Raw genomic sequence first — 17598 nt, 5'->3', positions numbered from 1 at the left:
CTCCCCAGGCAGACAAAAGAGAAAATTAATTTTATGTTAACCCCTTCTCTTAGGTTTGCACAGCATGCCAATACTGGATGGAATTAATTGACTCTGCAATTAATTTTGGGTACTTTTGAGTTAACTAGGATATGATCCCAACCTTAGTAATCATTTACTGTGTTTTACAACACACTGGTCCTTAAATAACCCAATTAAATATGTCATGCAAATGGAGCCATTGTGATTTGAGAGGGATGTCTGCAGCCCTACACATGCAAATTGCATATGCGGAGTAAAAACATAAATTACTCTAAAAGGAGAGGCATCCACATATAATATAGAGGCACCTTAGAGTTTTCTTGCCCACCTTGGATTGCTCAGCCACTCAAGAGAATGACCAGTGCATCTGTTGGAACTAGATCAAGCAAAATGCCCAAAAGAAAAACGATCAGTCTAGTTCAGTGTTTTTCAACCTTGGCAACATGTTGGCTGAGGAATTCTGGGAGTTGAAATCCCAGTGTTGAAGTTCACACATCTTAAAGTTGCCAAGGCTGAAGAACACTGGTCTAGTTGATGTTAACCTTTGGTGGTGTCATGCTTTGTCTTATTTTGCTCTCTGCTCTGACTACATATGTAAAGTATGAAGAACAGGCATATTACTTCAAATTTCCATGGCTTGTGCTTGGGCCACAAATATACCCATATATAAAAATGCGTCTCTCTCATTCACATGTTTTACTGCAGAAGCCACTATGTGCCATGGCAATCAGTATTTTGTGAGCAATTGTCATACTGCTGTACAAGGTAGCAGTGGATTCAATGAAAATGCTTCTAATTTTGTTTGTCTTTGTATTCAGTTTAAATCCCTACATTTACCTATAGTTTTTTTCTTATCGGTTCAATCGTGTCTAATTCTCGGAGGCTGCCTGGACCAGTCCCTGCAGTTTTCTTGGCAAGCTTTGCCAGAAGTGGTTTGCCCTTGTCTGCTTCCCAGAACTGAGAGAGAGGGACTGGCCCAGCTGGCTTTGTGCCTAAGGCAGAACTAAAGCAGTCTCCCAGTTTCTAGCCTGATGCCTTAACCACTACCCCAAACTGGCTCTTACCTATAGTAAGGGTATGCAAAATGTTTTGAATTCAAAATGGTTCAAGTTTGTCTTTAGTGGAAGTGTTTTGGCACCATTCTGACCATCCTGGAAGTGTTTTGAGCTCAAAAAGTTGCCTTGAACTCAAAATGGGCTATTTGTGCTCAGAACACTTCCAAATGAACAACGTCAGGACCCTTCTGGTAGGATTAGGGTGGAGTAACTTTGGAGCAACTGTTCATGCTTGAACCACCTCAGATTTGCTTTTTGTGGTGGTGGTGTGTTACTTATCTACATCAGTTGTAAGCGAATTAGATGCAATTAGAAATAGTTAAAAACATGAACACCTTCACCTGTATGGCTACTTATTTGAGAGAAAAAAGGAAACATCTTTTAAATGCTAAGACCCTCTTACATACATTGTTGCCATTTTTTTAAAAAAATATTTGATAGGAGCATAAGTGACCTTCCATTTAAACTTGTTTATTATAGTCTTGTTTAAGTCTTGTTTCCTTTTCCTAGCCTGTGCAGCGTGCCTCTGACTGTTGATTTACTGGATAACAAAGAAGTGTTGGACGCTTGTACTGACAGTGCTGCTGGTTTTCCTCCTGTTGGGGGATTAGTTGAAACATCGGAAGGGGGAGATGGTACAAAGGAACACCCCTCTGAGAAAACAAATCTAGTTGGTAAGGCATGGCTCTGTGAACTCATCAGTAGTGGGACACTTAGATCACTTCATTGGCTTACAGCTGAGTGGCTTGCAGCTATGTCTCTAATGTGCTCTTATATTATGAAATAAGCATGTTTAAACACAACTGATGGTTTTCCAATAACCATCAGCTGATTCCAGATACTTAAAAAAAATGCAGTGACAAGCAACCTTTCTTCTCTCCCTAATGATTTCTTTGTCCAAATGTCAATTGCTACCATGTCTTATTTTCCCCCATACACTGGGCTTGTTTTGTTTTAACAGCATTTAACAGTAAATTCCGTAAGTGCTCTGCAGTCAACAGCTGTGCACAGTCCTGTGTTTAGGGAAGGGCAGGAGTTAGCCAAGGAATAACCGCCCAGAGTCCCTTCTCTGGGGAGATGGGTGGTGATAAATTTGATTAATACATAAATAAATAAAAATGTATTTGCCTAACACCTCTCTTGTCATGAGTCATGATTGTTCTTGCTGTCCTCGAAGTAGCAACGTATTGTCCCTATAGTGACTGAAAACTTCCAAAAATCTCAAGCTTCACTTGAAATTTTCTCTTCCAACCTTCTAGCTCCTAATTCCTATAGAACTATTAAACTTTACAGAGATCTTCAGATAATGTAGCTACAATTACCTCTAAGTAATTGACTGCATAGAGAGCATAGAAAGAATAGCAGTTACAGATAAGTGAAATCCATTTTTACTGTTTGCAAGCAATGTCAAAGATAAAATGCCAGAGGTTTGTAGAGCTTTATTTCAGCTTTATTTCAATTTTTTTCAAGCTGTATATCCAGTGTCTTTCTTCCTTTCTTTTTCTAGTTGATGAACCATCACTGAAACTGAAGCACCTGGAGGCTGAGCTCACTGCAGTATTGGTTTCGCAGTCCAGCATAAACATAAATGTCAACGAGCAGGTATTGCACACTTTCTTTGCCCAGGAATATGGGGTCAGGGTTTTTAATGCTTGCTGTTCCCCATAATGTTTCTGTTCATGCAAGATAAAAACTGCTACGTCTTGCAGCTTAGTGAGCAAGCTTAGTGGGTTTGGAAGTCTGTAAGACTGGCAATCTTTTGAAGGACATGCTGGCACAGAAGGGAGCAATTAATTTTTAATTAGATAGGCATTCAGTCACTTTTGTTTCTGGAATGCAGGGAATGATAAAAGCTTGACCTCGCTATTTTTCCATGTGTTTAGGGAGATGTGATGTTCTGTATCTATATCTGCATCTGTTCTAAAGGACGTTCTGTAATGAACAGTAGGTGGAAAATGTGTTTGAAAGAACAAGCTCAAGCTAGGTAGACATGCAGAAGTTGGAGAAGCACATCAAGGAAGTGTCTTCACATATCACAACAAAGTCAAAGAAAGTTTTTCTTTCATGTTGGAAGCGTTCGTGGTTTTGTTCATTTGCAAAAGCTTCTCATATGAAAGATTAAAATTCTACTTCTTGGTGTACTCCTAAAACACAATGCTATAAAATACAGTAGTCAACTTAAATAACCTGGGCTCGTTTCAGCAGTCATTCTGTCTATAAATATTATAATGAAACTCTGTGGATGAGGCCAGGCAACTACATGACACCCTTTCTCTGGATGCACTTCAAAACATCCTGGGACCTGCGCTTAAGCACTGTAATGCAGTCATCTGGAGTAAGATCAATGCCCTTGGCAAAAATAAACACTAGGCAATTTTCAGGAGGAGGGAGATCTGACCTGACAAGCACTCTTCTCCTTAGAAAAAATAATTACCTAATAAAAATACTGCTTCCTGTCATTTGAGACAAGTAAATATTTATTGTGAGATACATTCATGTTGCTGAGTTATGTCATGAGTACTGATGGCGAGCAGGAGGGGGCCTCTATCCAGGGGGGAAAACTTACGCGTAGTACTGAGGAATTAAGCAGCCATTCAGAGAGACACAGATCAGACCCACCTTGACTTTGGGGTTTATCTGTCTGGGTTTTCCCACGCTTCTTCAGTTTGTTAGGATTTTCTGTCTAATGTAGCAGTAATAAACACTAGAGACCTATTCCTTGTCTCAGCGTGATTCCTGACTGTTAGGACAAGTTAAATCTGTTAAATTACAGCAATCTCCAAAGGAAAAGACCACATAAGACATTAAATATGTGCTCTAAGGACTGACCCAGGAATCTATATATTAACAAGCATTCATTCATTCCTTTATAAGGCAGGAGGATAAATTTTGAAAAGTAAACAGAATAAATAAGTAATGGGAGCAAAACTTTCCCCTTTCCCTTTCTTCCCAACTTTGCTTAGATAGTGACAAAAACTGATTTGGAGTGAAAACTATAAATCAGTGTTGTTGAGGAGGGCACAGGATTTATTTTTGCTTTGCCAGATGGAAAATGATTAAAATTCTTCTCTTAATTCTTTTTTCCCAGGGGCAAAGAAAATTAATATAAAAATTAATTAATTTCAGCCATATAATATAGAACTGAATACAGAAAAGAATTCTACTTCACATATGAATATTGAATGCAAAGCTTAGAAAATATCTATCTGTAGTCTAATCCAATATGTTGAAAATTGATTTAATCAATCCTGCATGTACAGTTCTATGAAAAAGTATTTGCCCCTTTGGATTTTCAGAATTTTTATGTATTTTTATGACTGGGTATTATCAGAACTTCATGTGGGTTATTCAGATTTAGTCCTTCATTTGAGTCATCCATTATGCAGTCTGCCAGTGTGAAAAAATAATTGCCTCTCCCTAGTTCAGTCAGTTCAGTTAAAGTGGTAACTAGGGCCAGTTGTGTAAATATTTCATTAAACAATCAGCTGATTTGGGCCAACCCTGTTCTAACTAAATTTCATAAATGTTGGCTGTCATCATCACAGTGAGATTCTCACTACACAGATTTTATGGCATGTCATTCCTCCCTGCAAATAAAATTCTGAAGACCTCCATTAAAAAATCATTGATACCAATTTGGAAGAGTTACAAAATGATTTCTAAAGCTCTGGGGCTCTATCAGTCCACAAGCAAAAATATAATCTTGCAATGCATAAGATTTAGGAGAATAGTGAAACTTCCCAAGAGTACATGGCCTGTCATAATCACTCAAAGGTTACAGGGTAAAAATAATCCAGGAAGTCATAAAGAACCCCAGAACAACCTGCAAATCTCTCTCAATGTGGCTAAGGCACCAGATGAAAATGGGATTCCTGGGAAAGTAGCAAGATGGGAGCCGTTGCTCACTAAGAAGAAGAAAATTGATGCTCATTCCCAAGTTTGTAAAAAACCACCTGGATGACCTTCCGTATTTCAGGAGGAATATTCTGTGGACAGATCAATCTAGAGTGGAACCCTTTGGATTACACAGATGTTGTTATGCCTGGCAGAAACCAAACACACATTTCACAATAAAGAATCTACTGGTGCTTGGGCATGGAGGTGGCAGTCTCGTCATTTGGGAACGCTTTACTGCTGCAGGACTTGGATGATTTGCCATCAAGGATGGAAACATACCTTCTGCTTTGTATCAGAATTCTGCAGGAAAATATCAAGATATCCATGCTGAAACTGAAGCACAAGATGGCCATGCACCAAGACAGTGCTCCCATGCATGCATGCATGCAAAAAAAAAAAACACTATAAGAGAATGGATGAAGAACACATTTAATACCTTGGGTTGGCCAACTCAAAGTCTAGACCTAAGTCACATAGAAATGTTGTAAAAGGATCCGAAATGAGCAGTTTGTGGTATAAAATCTTCAAATATTACTAAGCTGAAGTTGTTGGCCATGGAATAATGCACCAGAATTCCCATACAATGAAGTAAGACAATGATCAGCAATTTACAGGAAAGTTTTGGTTGAAGTTAGTCGCAGTTAAAGGCAGTTCAACCACTTACTGAATTTAAAGGCTGTTCACATTGGCACATCACATGTTGAATGACTTTGTAAAAGTAATCGAAACAAACACTGAATTCAGGTGGTGTTTATTCATTCAGGCTCTCTTTTTCACTAAGGCCCATGGCTATACGAATTGAATAAATAAATAAAATGAAGTTCTGATAACATAAGTGTGTCCAATATATGCAAAAATTCAGAAAATCCAAAAGGGGCTGAATATTTTTTTTATGGAACTGTAGATGAGATAATGTATACCTATAAATTAGTTCTGTTTTGTAAGCCTTTTGAGTGTGTTCCACCTGCGTGTAAGTTTCTCAGCCATAGCAATTGTCCACAGTTTGTATATCCAATTCTGAAGTGAAGAGATACTATTTGCTTTCCAGGGTTTAAGCATTTTCATGCTGCTTAGAAGCAAAAGAAAAGAAAATGTTCCTTATTCTATAGGAAACTGTTATCGTAATTCAAAATTGAGATATAACCTGTAGGATTAGATACCAAAGTTCTTTAGTTACTGGGCAACGAGAGCCACACATATATGTCTTATTCTATTAATGCTCACAATGGTTTAGTCCTAACTCCTTAATACAGGTTATATTACAATAACAGAACATTGTTTTGGTACTAATCAAACATGGAAACCCACAATAAGGCAGAGTCCTGGTCAGAAGCATATGTAGTACACATATTATATGTTAGATGTTGAAGTTATATTAGTTCCTTTTCTGTGCTGCTTTTGCTGGCTGTTCACCTAACCAGGTATGTTGTTGATTAATGGATTTCTGTTTATTTCTAGGAGGAAGTTGTGAAGTTGACAGATAAATGCCTGAACAATGCAATTGAAAGCCCTGTGAGCACCTCTGTGCGGTTGCCTCCGGACATTAAGAGCAATATTCTGAAGGCCCAGGTGGAGGCAGGGCACAAAGTAAGAGCTTTGCTTATGCAGTGATTTTTTTTTAATAAACAGCATTAATTTTCTGTAATATTTTCTTTAAGGGTCTTAGGTGTTGCTGGTATTGATATTGTCCTTTATCATTACTCTCTAATTTACATGCATGGTTTAAGCACCTGTGCAGAGCCTTGTTCATAATCTTCTAGAGCCTACAGATGTGTTGATAGAAGTTCTCTCTCTCCACCTGTCCTACATTAATAAGTGCCTTCTCAGTAGATGGGACTGGGCTGTGTTACACTGCTGAAGGCTTGGGCAAATCTGGAGAACACTGCTGAAGAGAGTAATTGGGTGAGGTCATAGGACTTTTTTTTTTTTTTGCTGAATCCTCAGGGTTTGAAGGTGATGAGAGGGAGGCATTTTACCATCCAGATCCAAGGAAGGAGGCCTATGCTAAAGAGGAATTGCCTCCAGTATATTCAGCCCTTCCTTGTCTCTGAAGCATTCCAAAGCTTACTGAAGAAAGCATGAAACTCCTGGGCTCAGCAAATTTCTCAGTGACAATTTATTACCATGTTGAGAATATTTGTAGAGTAAAGAAAGAGGGATGCTGTTTCTTATTCCAACATCTACCACCTACTGTTACAGTGGAGGCATCATAATCAAGCTTCTGTCATCCAGAACATTCTCCATCCAGACACAATGAGAGCAGAAAACTTGGATGCAGGTTATACCCTTCAGGGGTATAACGCATTCTTTGGGAGCCCATAAGAAGTGACAGAGAAGGGCACTTGTGTAATGTTAGGCTTCATTGCCTTTGACCTGTCAGAGAGAAAAAGTTGTGGGTTTTAGAAGATTATAGCCTTCATAAAATTAAATTTTCTGAGACGTACTGTTTCTTTTGTTTTAGGTTGTGAGGGAGGGAAGCATATCTGGCAACAAGAACACTAATATTCAAGATGTGGCTGGAAGGTATCAATATGGAGGTTGAAATGTGCTGAAGATTTCTGCTCTAACTGTGGTGTGAGCAGGTTCCTGTACCCACTTAATAATGCAAGAAGCCACTCATAACAAAGTTCTGTAAAAATGATGCTAATTAGTGGTTTTAAAATGCCTACAGGATAATATTTCTGGGAGTATTATTAACCCAACTCACATTATTGTGATTTAGTCTTGTTTCTGCTTAGTCTTTAAAAATGAGGCCTTGTGTCTTATTCGACTGAGATTCTAGAAAATTGAATATCCTTACCTAGCCAGGAGAACAAATTCATTGGGACAGATTACTCTGCTGTTCAAGAAGGGACTGCTTGCCTGGGAATCCCGCTGCTTCCTGTTTAACAACCTGCATTGTCCTGGGGTTACGATGGCTACAGGGATTGCTGTCACTAAGCTATGTGGTCACGTGACGTTGTACTGTAATGACCACATCACGTAATGGAAATTCCAGTCCCAATTGCCATCATAACCTGAGTACTACCCGTATAAATACCGTGGGCACACATTTGACTGTGAGCTTTCCATAGATCAATGATTTTTCAAGATTTTTATCTGCCAAATGGGTACTAACTGCATAAGATGGAAATAAAAATAGACATTTGCAGTTCTCTGATTGCACCCAAGTCATACCCAGAATTCAGCATCCTGAGGGTCATGGCTTTCATTGTGAAGCAATCTGCTTTTTCTTCTTGATGCTATCAGGGTAGGTTTGGATATCTGGAAGTACAGCATTTGAATACTATAGTGCATTCATCTCATTCTGCGTAAGAATCACCCGACTTACACCAGATCAAACTATTCATCTATCCGACCCAGGATTGTCATCTTCTGTTCCTGGCAGCAGTTCCTCAGAAACTTAAGACTGAGTTCTTTCACAGAACCAGCTCTGTTAGAAGGTTCAAACACAAAGGGCCAGGGATTAATCCAAGAATTTTCTGCATGGAAAGCAGGACCTCTGTTTCAGAGTGCCAGGGAGCCCAAGGCTGTATCCATAATTTTCCTTCCTCCCTGCCCCCTTTTCCTTTTAATAAAGGTGTGGTAGGTTAAATTTGATGGGCGTGTATGACAGAGAGAGAGAGAGAGAGCGCACAAGCACTAAAAAGAGATGTAAATCTAAACTTCTCTGATCATAATGCCACACTGCTTAGAGAGCTGTGTTGCATCAAACACCTTCTCCTTGTATTTATGTCTGGCAGAAACCACAAAACTTGAGGTCAGTGTGTTTACCCAGATGCAATTTTCCTAGGTTATTAACTTCCCTTTTCCTTGCCACAGTACTGATATTCACAATGACCCAACAGTTCCAGGAAATGATTTGCATTAAGAGAGGGCCAGGCTGCTTTGCTTTTTAATGCTGAATGAAAGAACGTTCTTGGAACAATGGAACAGAACTCAATCGTTACATTTTTGGCTCTGCTTTATTTAGAAGCATTCTTCCATCAGGAAAGGAAAAGAACAGCCCCCTGCGAAGCCTCAGCCCCATGTGCCAGGAACCACGAGAGGGACTAAAAGTGATCCCGGTCTCCAGTGCCTTCATTCTGTAAGTCCCCCCGTGGGGAAGGGGACTATTCCCACTGGAGAATGGGAGCGCATGACAATGGGAGATGTAATAATCTAAGAACAATATATGGAGCACTTGAAGGGCTCACTCATTCAATCTTGTGATTTCCAGTTGGGTTAGGATTCTGCTTTTCTATGGGAAACCAAGCAGCGAGAAATTTGGCCTAGACTCATTCTCAACAAGCAAGAGTAGAGGCTTTATACCCCTCATTTTAGTTGAATGTGGATTTCACAACTTCTTGAGCCACTTGGTGGACAGGCCATCTACCTATCCTTCTCAAAGGGTTGCTGTCATTTGTCCACTTGTCCACTTTTTTCATTTTGTGAGTCCTTTATGTAATAATTTGCTTCTTGCTGAATTTGCAAAAGGCAGAAAGACCCCTTCCCGAGCCTTAGTTCTCCAATCAGTAAATTGGAAAACTTATTATATTGGTTAAGTGATTTATATCTATCTGCTTTTTACCTTTAGTATACTGAATGGATCTGTAGGACTTCCTTGCAGCAGAAGCCTTTTTTTTTGTCAGCCTGTGCCAGAGGGTAGGCTACATTTTTGGCATCCGTCTGCCTGGCCACTGAAAGCATGGAGATCAGTGGAACCACCTATTCTGGCAAAGACACACCAACTGGACACCAAACTAGCTAGTTCCCCCCACTGTCAGTCCACCATACTGTTCCACTGGGGCTGCTTTAGCTTGGCAGGGAGGGAAGTTATTTGGGGCAGAAGCTCCTGAGATCAACAGGTCACACAGCACTGACTTCAAAGGCTGCCTTTGCCTCCAGGCAGGAATTGCAAGTGAAAGCAGTTCCTTCATGTGTGCTCTGTATCATGGCTGGTGTGTTTACATCTTCCAGGAATGAATTCAAGGAGAATATTACTGCCCCTGACTCCAAAGATTGTGCGAATCCGACTGATCTGGCTCCTAGAGTAGAGGATGTTCCTGTAAAGGTATGTCGCTTCTTTGCGAGGAGCAGCGTGGGTCTTCCGAAGCACAAGTTGAGAAGTCCCAAGCAAACTGCTTGCGTTGGTTGTTAAACACAGCAGTAATTTAAAGCTCTGTTCTGGGGTAGGTTCCTGGGATAGAATGAGATTATGTTGAGTATAATGTAATGTCAAAAGTGAGTGGGACGCTTCACTCGTTCTTCAGTCTGTGTGTGTGTGTGTGTGTGCACATCTGTTCTCCCACTTGTGCATTTAGACACAAGGATTATGAAAATGGCAAATGAGATCTTTTTCATGCAGGGATTTTCACTGTGAAGAGAGGGAAAAGCGGTGTCAGGGTCAGTCTCGCTTCGCAATAAGACACAGACTCACTCAATGGGTATTAAGGATTTCTGGTTTATTGGAATGGTGGCTGACAGAACGAAAAACGGGAACGGGGGTTGTGGTGTGGAGGTGCCCCTTTTATACCCTCTTGTATGGCCCCGGGCTCCTCCACCCTCTATTGTCCCAAACCCTCTTGATGGGACCCTTGATTGCTGCATGGGCGTTTTCCCGGTGTCTTCTCTTGTCCTCTCGATTCTGGTGTGTCCTCCAGGGCACCAGGTGCGGCTTATCTCTGCTCATCCGATGTCCTTCTTTTCAGCTGTATATGGGTCCATGGGTGTGGGTGCTTTGGGTGCTTGTTTTAATCCCTGGTTTAATTATCTTCTTCCTCTATTTCTTGATGATCATGATCTACGTTGTGAGGCTCTTTGTGCCTTGCAACGAGGACATGACAAGCAGTAGGGAAGGGAAGAAAAGTCACCCATGTCCAGGTCTAGCCTAGCACTGCTCTTTCCAATATGTAGTCCCTTAAAGATTGTCCCCAAATATAAATGTATGGTCTGTCCTTCATTAAACCATGATTTGGTGTTATGTACATCGCCTTTAGTCTGTGAGAAGAATGGTTTGAATTGGCAATAAAAATCTGATAATTTATTAAAAAATAATCAGCTTTGAATGGTGGGAAGCACATAAACCTAATGCTCCAGTGAACTACAATTTAAATTGCATGCAAATCAATTCTGTATTTAAAGGCATTTGTCAAAGATTGAACAGCCGGATACTTTAAAAAATAGTGAAAAAATTTACAGAAAAACTATTTTGTATGTAATTTAAGTCCACCAGTGTGTATGTTCTGTGCTGCAAGAGTGGGATTCAAGAGCCAGTTTGGTGTAGCAGGTAAGGTGCCAGACTGGAAACCGGGCACCGTGAGTTCTAACCCTCCCTTAGGCACAGAAGCCGGCTGGGTGACTTTGGGCCAGTCCCTCTCTCTCAGCTCAACCCACCTCATAGGATGGTGGTTGTAGGGAAAATAGGAGGAGGAAGCCATTCATATGCTGCCTTAAGTTGTACAAAATAAAGCTGGGTTATAAATCTGAAAATAAATTACTGATTGCATTGCTTCAATTCATACTGTGTCTGAAATTTAGATCCATGTATAACAGAGCCTAAAATGTGTATGGCAGAGGGAAACAGTGCCACCAGGGCAGTGTTCATAAACATCAGTCCCACCCTTGCAACTTTTTCAAAACTGAATGAAACCCTAGGAAACATTCTGCAGCTTTCCATGTGATTGAGCGTATCTTAACTAACTATTCCATTTGGCAGAGTTCCCCAGAGTGCGCAGAGATTTCGTTAACATCACAGGCAAAAAATTTAATTGACTTCACAGAAGCCACGCCTCAGGTAAGAGTGAAAATTAAAATGAAGCTTTTTCATTGTGCTCGTGATGATTTAAAAATACGATTAGTACTTCCATTGTTTGTACTTAAGTCTTTTTTACTTTCAATTTAAAACTTGTTTGAGCTGATGTCTCATGACCAGCTTTGTTGATAGGACACTGGGCCAATAAGGTTATATTAGCATATTACAGGTTTTTTAATGTTTCTTTTGCTTTTAGGTGTCTTCACCAACAATTATGCCTAGGTGGTTAGTGCCAGTAAGTTACTGAATATTCCTTACAAACTATGAATTTTCATATTCCTTTGTATCTTCATGTCTTTACTATTAGTAATTGTCACACAACTGTTGTTAAAAGTGGTACAAAATTAGCATGGATCTATATAGTAAAGTTTCTGAAAGTCTGCTATTTCTGTTTTATGGTGGACAATAAACATTTTTCCTGCTTTATCAAAGGTGACCATCTTGTTTGGGAAGGACTCTGCCTTCTGCAACCTGGAAGTGGTCTTTAATTCTTCTGAAAAAGGCAGGGCTTCCCCCTCCATTCTCCACTCAAGTTCCTTCCTTGTGGTTATGAGTGAAAGTTATTCCCCTTACTAATTCAAATGTTGTCTGAACTCTTTGGAGGATCTATATATTCTGACCTGTTTCCAGGCTACCTTCTCCCTTGAAGAGTGGTTGAAGGTGGCCAATTCAAGGGCCACATCAGACTTTGAACTGCACTTCAAAGGCTGCATTCCAAAAGCGTGATGTGGTGTCACCCCAATTTGGGAGGAGGGAAATTTGGGAGGTTTTTAATGGGCGTGATAAGTCTTTGTAAGGTTCAAGAATCCATTTTGCCCCTTAAACCCTTCCCCAACCATCTCCCAAAACTGAAAAAGATGCTAACATTTTTGGCTCTACTCATTTTGGGGGCCATATTTCATCCCCAGAAACCCCGCTTCTGGTATGTCCACTGTTATTCTCTCCTGCCTGCTAATTGTTTTCTGTCAGTTTCATCTTGGCCACTCTCCCAACCCAAATTGGTCATTGTCCCAGCCATTGCAACTCACCAACTTGGGGGAAAAGCCACGAGAAGGAGGGTTTTGAAGGAGAGAATTCAGGGGCAAGAGGTAAACTGAGCATTTATTCCACACATCAGTCCTTCTCTGCTATGGCATTTGGAATAAATTGGTAAACATGAACTTTTGCTGACAGCATACACCTATCAGAACAATTGTACTTTCAATCAGCTGATTTCTTTCCTTTGGTTTTCTTTATAGAGTGGACTGACTTCTAATGGGCCTTTGGGGAATGATGCTGCCTTACCTCTTAAGACAACTAAAGCAAACACTGAAGCCCTATCAGTCTTGGCTACTGGCTCATCAGCTCCACCGTACCCCTCTGAAGCCATGCCCAGGTAAGGATTTTCTTTTTCTGGAATTAAAGCAGCCCTTCCCTCCCCCACCTGTTACCTTCCACATGCTTCAGCCAGCCAATCATCATGGGAGGTCAAGTCTACAACATTAGGAGAACACCAGTTTGGTGAACAGTGGAATGCTGAAGGAATTGTACAACTTCTAAATTATTGTATAACTTCTGTACAACTTCTATCAGTATTATTTTGTATAACTTCTACATTATTAATCCAGTTCTTCTGTTAGGTATTGTGAACACCATAGTACCTTGCAGTTACTAGAGTAGTCTATTAATAGGCTCCACTAGTAATTTACTGGTCCTCTCTGTGGCTCAACTTTAGCAATGTTTGTAGCTGCACAGAAAATAAGGGTATTACATCTGAAGTGAGCAATACATGCATTCCATTTACAGTGAGTAAGTTTCATTAAGATGCTTTTAAAGATGAGACGTTGGCTATATGATACAAAGATCTTTCTGTTCATAAATACCTCTTAAAGGGTATTTACTCTATCATATATTTTAAATTACATTTTTTTCTGAAAGATAATGCAGATATCGGATGCAGGGGTGAGCCTGAAGGATAAAAGGCTGGAGGTCCCCAACCCTTTCCCCAAGACCACACCCCCAGTCCTGCCTCGGTTGCCTCCTGCACAAAGATTGAAGGAGAATCTCAGCGCTCTCTTCCTCTCTCTCTCCCACCCACCCACCCACCCCAGCATGTAGCTTTCTAGACTGCCTCCCTCCTGCCAGAGAACCAACTGCAGTTGCCAAAAGAATAAACTTTTTTCCACCTGGAGAAGGAAGGGTTGTGGAGGCATATCTCCTTTGGCTACTTGCTGAAGCAAGCACCCCCCAAGGAGATCCTGCTTGAAACTGACAGCTGCTTTCCAGACAGGCAATATATATCTACCTTGTGAATGCTAGGTGGCATCACAACATGTTGTTTGGAATTGTTTGCTTTCTATTTGACCATTAAGTTAAGATCAGTCTGCTATGGATTCCAAGAAGATAAGCTTTTTCTTCATCTTCCACTCAAGATTATGCATATTTTTTTTTTCTTTTCAGTCCTGTTACTGAAGATACTACACGGCAAAAATGTTTACTCACCACTGAACTCTGAGCTTCTACAAATCTCATCTTCCTAGAATCTTTAGTAAGCCCCTGCAAAGGACTTACCTGAAATTAAGCCATGTTCATACCATGGTTAAAAAAGAATGTCTGGTTGCTTTACAGTAAATCCTTCAACTGGAACTAAGAATATGATTATAGGACATAAAGCTGCCGGGAAGCCTGAGGATCCCTTGCAAAATATATGGGAAGAAATTCTGAGATGTCACAAAATCCACATGGTTTTCATCCACTGTAATGCTTTTGCTAGAGAATTCTGTGCTGCTTCGTAGGTACAAATGAAAGTACTTGCAGGGATGAGCTGGTTAAGTTTTTTTCTGGCTTAAACTCAATAGTGGGGAAGCCAGTGGCTACTGTAAAAGTAAATAGTAGTGACTGTGTGTGTGTGTGTGGCCATCTTCTTTTATCTTCTTTTGTAGTTGCTAGTTTCTGCTAGATTAGCCTGATGGGCAAGTGTTCTTTGGGCTTTCCACTAGCTACTGTTTGGAAAGTTCTAACGCTTGCATAGAAATAACCGGAGGCTTTTAAAATTGCTTCAAATGCATACAATTAGAATTACTGTCCTTTTTGTGTGCTCCATTTTCTTCAAGTCTACTAAATGATGTTGTAGGTGGAATATGTACATTGTGCATGACTGGAAAATTAAAAAGCAAAATATACCAACATTATGCCAACTTTCCTGTATCAGAGGAGTAGACAATATACAAGATTCCTTCCTTTGTGCACTAAACTGCTGATTGGTTTGGACCAGAAGTAAAACTGTTTTCTATTGCACTCAGGAAAAATACTAAATGAATCCTGAATTTAACTTATGCTTAGAATTTTTGAAAACAGAAAACAAAAAATCTGGGCTTGTACAGCTAAGATTTATTTCTGTGGGTCAGGTATCCAAATCAACCTGCATCTGCTGCCCCTTTTCAAATAAGCAAAATTGTCAAATACCTTAATTCTGATTCCTCCAAACAGCTCCACTTGATGTGCATTATGGAAGTACCAAGTTCTGAAGTAAGTCATTTTAAAACATGATGTATTACTTTTACATTGTTCCGGATGGAAGACCTATAGCCATCTAGGCAAGAAAGCAAGGAAACGTGCGTGCCATGAATTTCTGGATGAGCTCTGAAAGGAACAGTGAATGAGACCCATCAAAAGCTTGCCTTCATAGTGGAAGTGACGTTAAAAATGGAAATAAGGGGGAGCGGATGTCACTCCACTGTGCATGCTCTCTCTCTCACAGCCATGGCTGCTTGTGAAATAACACAAGCAGCTTTGCTTTGATCTGTAGCGCTGCTTTAGGCAATTTTCTCACAAAGCAGATGTTGTAATTGTAACCAGGGTGGGGGGGAGGGAGAGGTTGCTGTAGGATATACCCTAACTTAGCATCAGTAGCTGTAGGATATACCCTGATTACCAGACCTCAGGAGGCTTGATTTTTAAAATAATAAATAAATAAATACTTATAGTAATGCTCTCTCAGACATTTCCATGAGCTGAGGTAAACCCACTGCTCTCATGAATCTTGCCAGTATTTTTACAAGGGATGAGTATATTTTGTTCTTGAGGATGTAGGAATGATTAAAAAGGGGGAGGTTGGAAGAGGGAAGAACGTGGTGCTGTTTGACCGTTATCCAGAAAGTTAGCTTTGCTACCTTGAATTGCCTGGATAATCCTAACCACTTTGTAGAATGTTGTGTGCTGACCATTTTTTTTTTTTTAAAAACTGTGGCTGTTACTTTATTTTACTAACTTGATGTACAACTGTGACAAAAACAAGAAATTAAGAGAGCCAGTTTGTTCTCAATTTTGCTCTTTTGAAATTATCAGGAATTGCTCTTACAGTATTACTGCCTTGTTTGGCAATATATTTACTGACCGGATACTTATTCTTTTAATTGATGGAATAACCTAAAACACATTATCTATACTCGTAACAAGGGAAATTGTAATGTGGTATGGAAAATGGTATACTAATTGTCATTGGCGCCAGATTTATCAGTGGGTAAAGTTTTCTTGGCAGATAGGTACAAAAAGACGTAAAATGATAGCTGCCAGAAAAAGAACTTAAAGCCTTTCATGAATAGAATACCCTCCGGTGCAGAGGGGTGACAACTTGGGGCATCTAGTGGGGCAGCTGGAAACTGTCTTAGTGTCTACTGAGATTGATTAAAATGGACCAAAGCAGCAGATGCTTTTGCTTTGACTAATGAATGCAAAATTGCATTTTGTGTTTATAGCAGCCATTCTTGACTAGTTAAGCTGCCTGCATATGCTTAGGTTGGATCATATTTTTAATGACAATCCTGTTTGCCTGCTGAAGCCTTTCTTCCAGCTTACGGTAAGTCATTGCTACAAATGCAAAATGCATGCATGCATAAAGCTGGAAGTCATGCAGATTTCTTCACATGCCTCACGCTACAGTCCATGTGTAGTGGCATGGACAAAGGTGCCCCAAGTGCACCCTGTCTTGTTGCTCAATAACTAAAGTTTCTGTGATTATTAAGGCAGAACAGCTGGGTGCTCTAGTATCAACGCTAAGCATTAACATTCCTCTTGAAGCAAAATTTTCACCTATTCTCTGCGAAACAGAATGCATGTGGAATGACTACAGAGCATTCTGTCATAACATTCGTACCGTGATTAATGCTCTGATTCCAGATTCCTTTGTTCTCACATGTTTTCCCTAATTGGACAAACTTATCATGAAGTATGTAAGAACTTCTATTTTGAGTTTTTTGTTTTTTTAAAAAAAAACTCAGACTAACTACTGTATTTGTATCTTTTAAAATGATGTAGTTGCTCAAAGTATAACTTATTTTTTTAAAGATTTTGTGTGTGGGTGTATATATAATAAGTACTGTAATGGCAGATGTAAAAATCGTGCTAGAATGATTGTGCTAAAGATTGTATAAGGGAACAACAACTGTGATTTGTAGACCACTTGGAATCAGTCATAAAGTTGTAGCTTATTTCTAAATACAACACAATTGTGCAAAAGGTCTGCTTAAGTACTTTTCTTCTAGCAGAACAATGCTCTAGCATTCGCGGATGCTTATTCACATACTTCAGAATGCTGACAAAATCCTCTGCTTCCTTGAGGATATCCTTGTTCGGGGTAATATCCTGCTTTTCACAGCAGAAGTGACCACACATCTCTACTTCCTGGGGATAATGTAAGTGAATGTTAACAAAAATAGTTGCAATAAGGAGAGAAGGGGACGGTAAAATTCTTCACTGATAAATGAAATAATATACTGCAGACCTAGAATTAGGGTTGCCATTTTATTTCAGAGTCTGACAAGTTGTTTTCAAATGCAGTATACTTGACTTTTC

At 39.9% G+C, this 17598-nt stretch overlaps 1 protein-coding gene across 1 annotated transcript in view; it reads left to right on the top strand.

Annotated features, from left to right (window-relative positions):
- Positions 1 to 14931, top strand: part of EPB41L5 (erythrocyte membrane protein band 4.1 like 5) — a 67206-nt gene extending 52275 nt beyond the window's left edge. Inside the window, exons 17-26 of the mRNA XM_063288808.1 lie at positions 1596 to 1750; positions 2584 to 2678; positions 6432 to 6560; positions 7435 to 7496; positions 8947 to 9060; positions 9933 to 10026; positions 11671 to 11748; positions 11963 to 12001; positions 13005 to 13141; positions 14206 to 14931. Coding sequence (XP_063144878.1) covers positions 1596 to 1750; positions 2584 to 2678; positions 6432 to 6560; positions 7435 to 7496; positions 8947 to 9060; positions 9933 to 10026; positions 11671 to 11748; positions 11963 to 12001; positions 13005 to 13141; positions 14206 to 14260 — 958 coding nt within the window. The 3' untranslated portion in view covers positions 14261 to 14931. The remainder of the gene's footprint in view (positions 1 to 1595; positions 1751 to 2583; positions 2679 to 6431; positions 6561 to 7434; positions 7497 to 8946; positions 9061 to 9932; positions 10027 to 11670; positions 11749 to 11962; positions 12002 to 13004; positions 13142 to 14205) is intronic.
- Positions 14932 to 17598: the final 2667 nt, after the last annotated feature.

Source organism: Candoia aspera, chromosome 1 (genome assembly GCF_035149785.1).
Source record: "Candoia aspera isolate rCanAsp1 chromosome 1, rCanAsp1.hap2, whole genome shotgun sequence".
Lineage (NCBI taxonomy): Eukaryota > Metazoa > Chordata > Lepidosauria > Squamata > Boidae > Candoia > Candoia aspera.
This window is presented reverse-complemented; position numbering and strand designations above follow the sequence as displayed.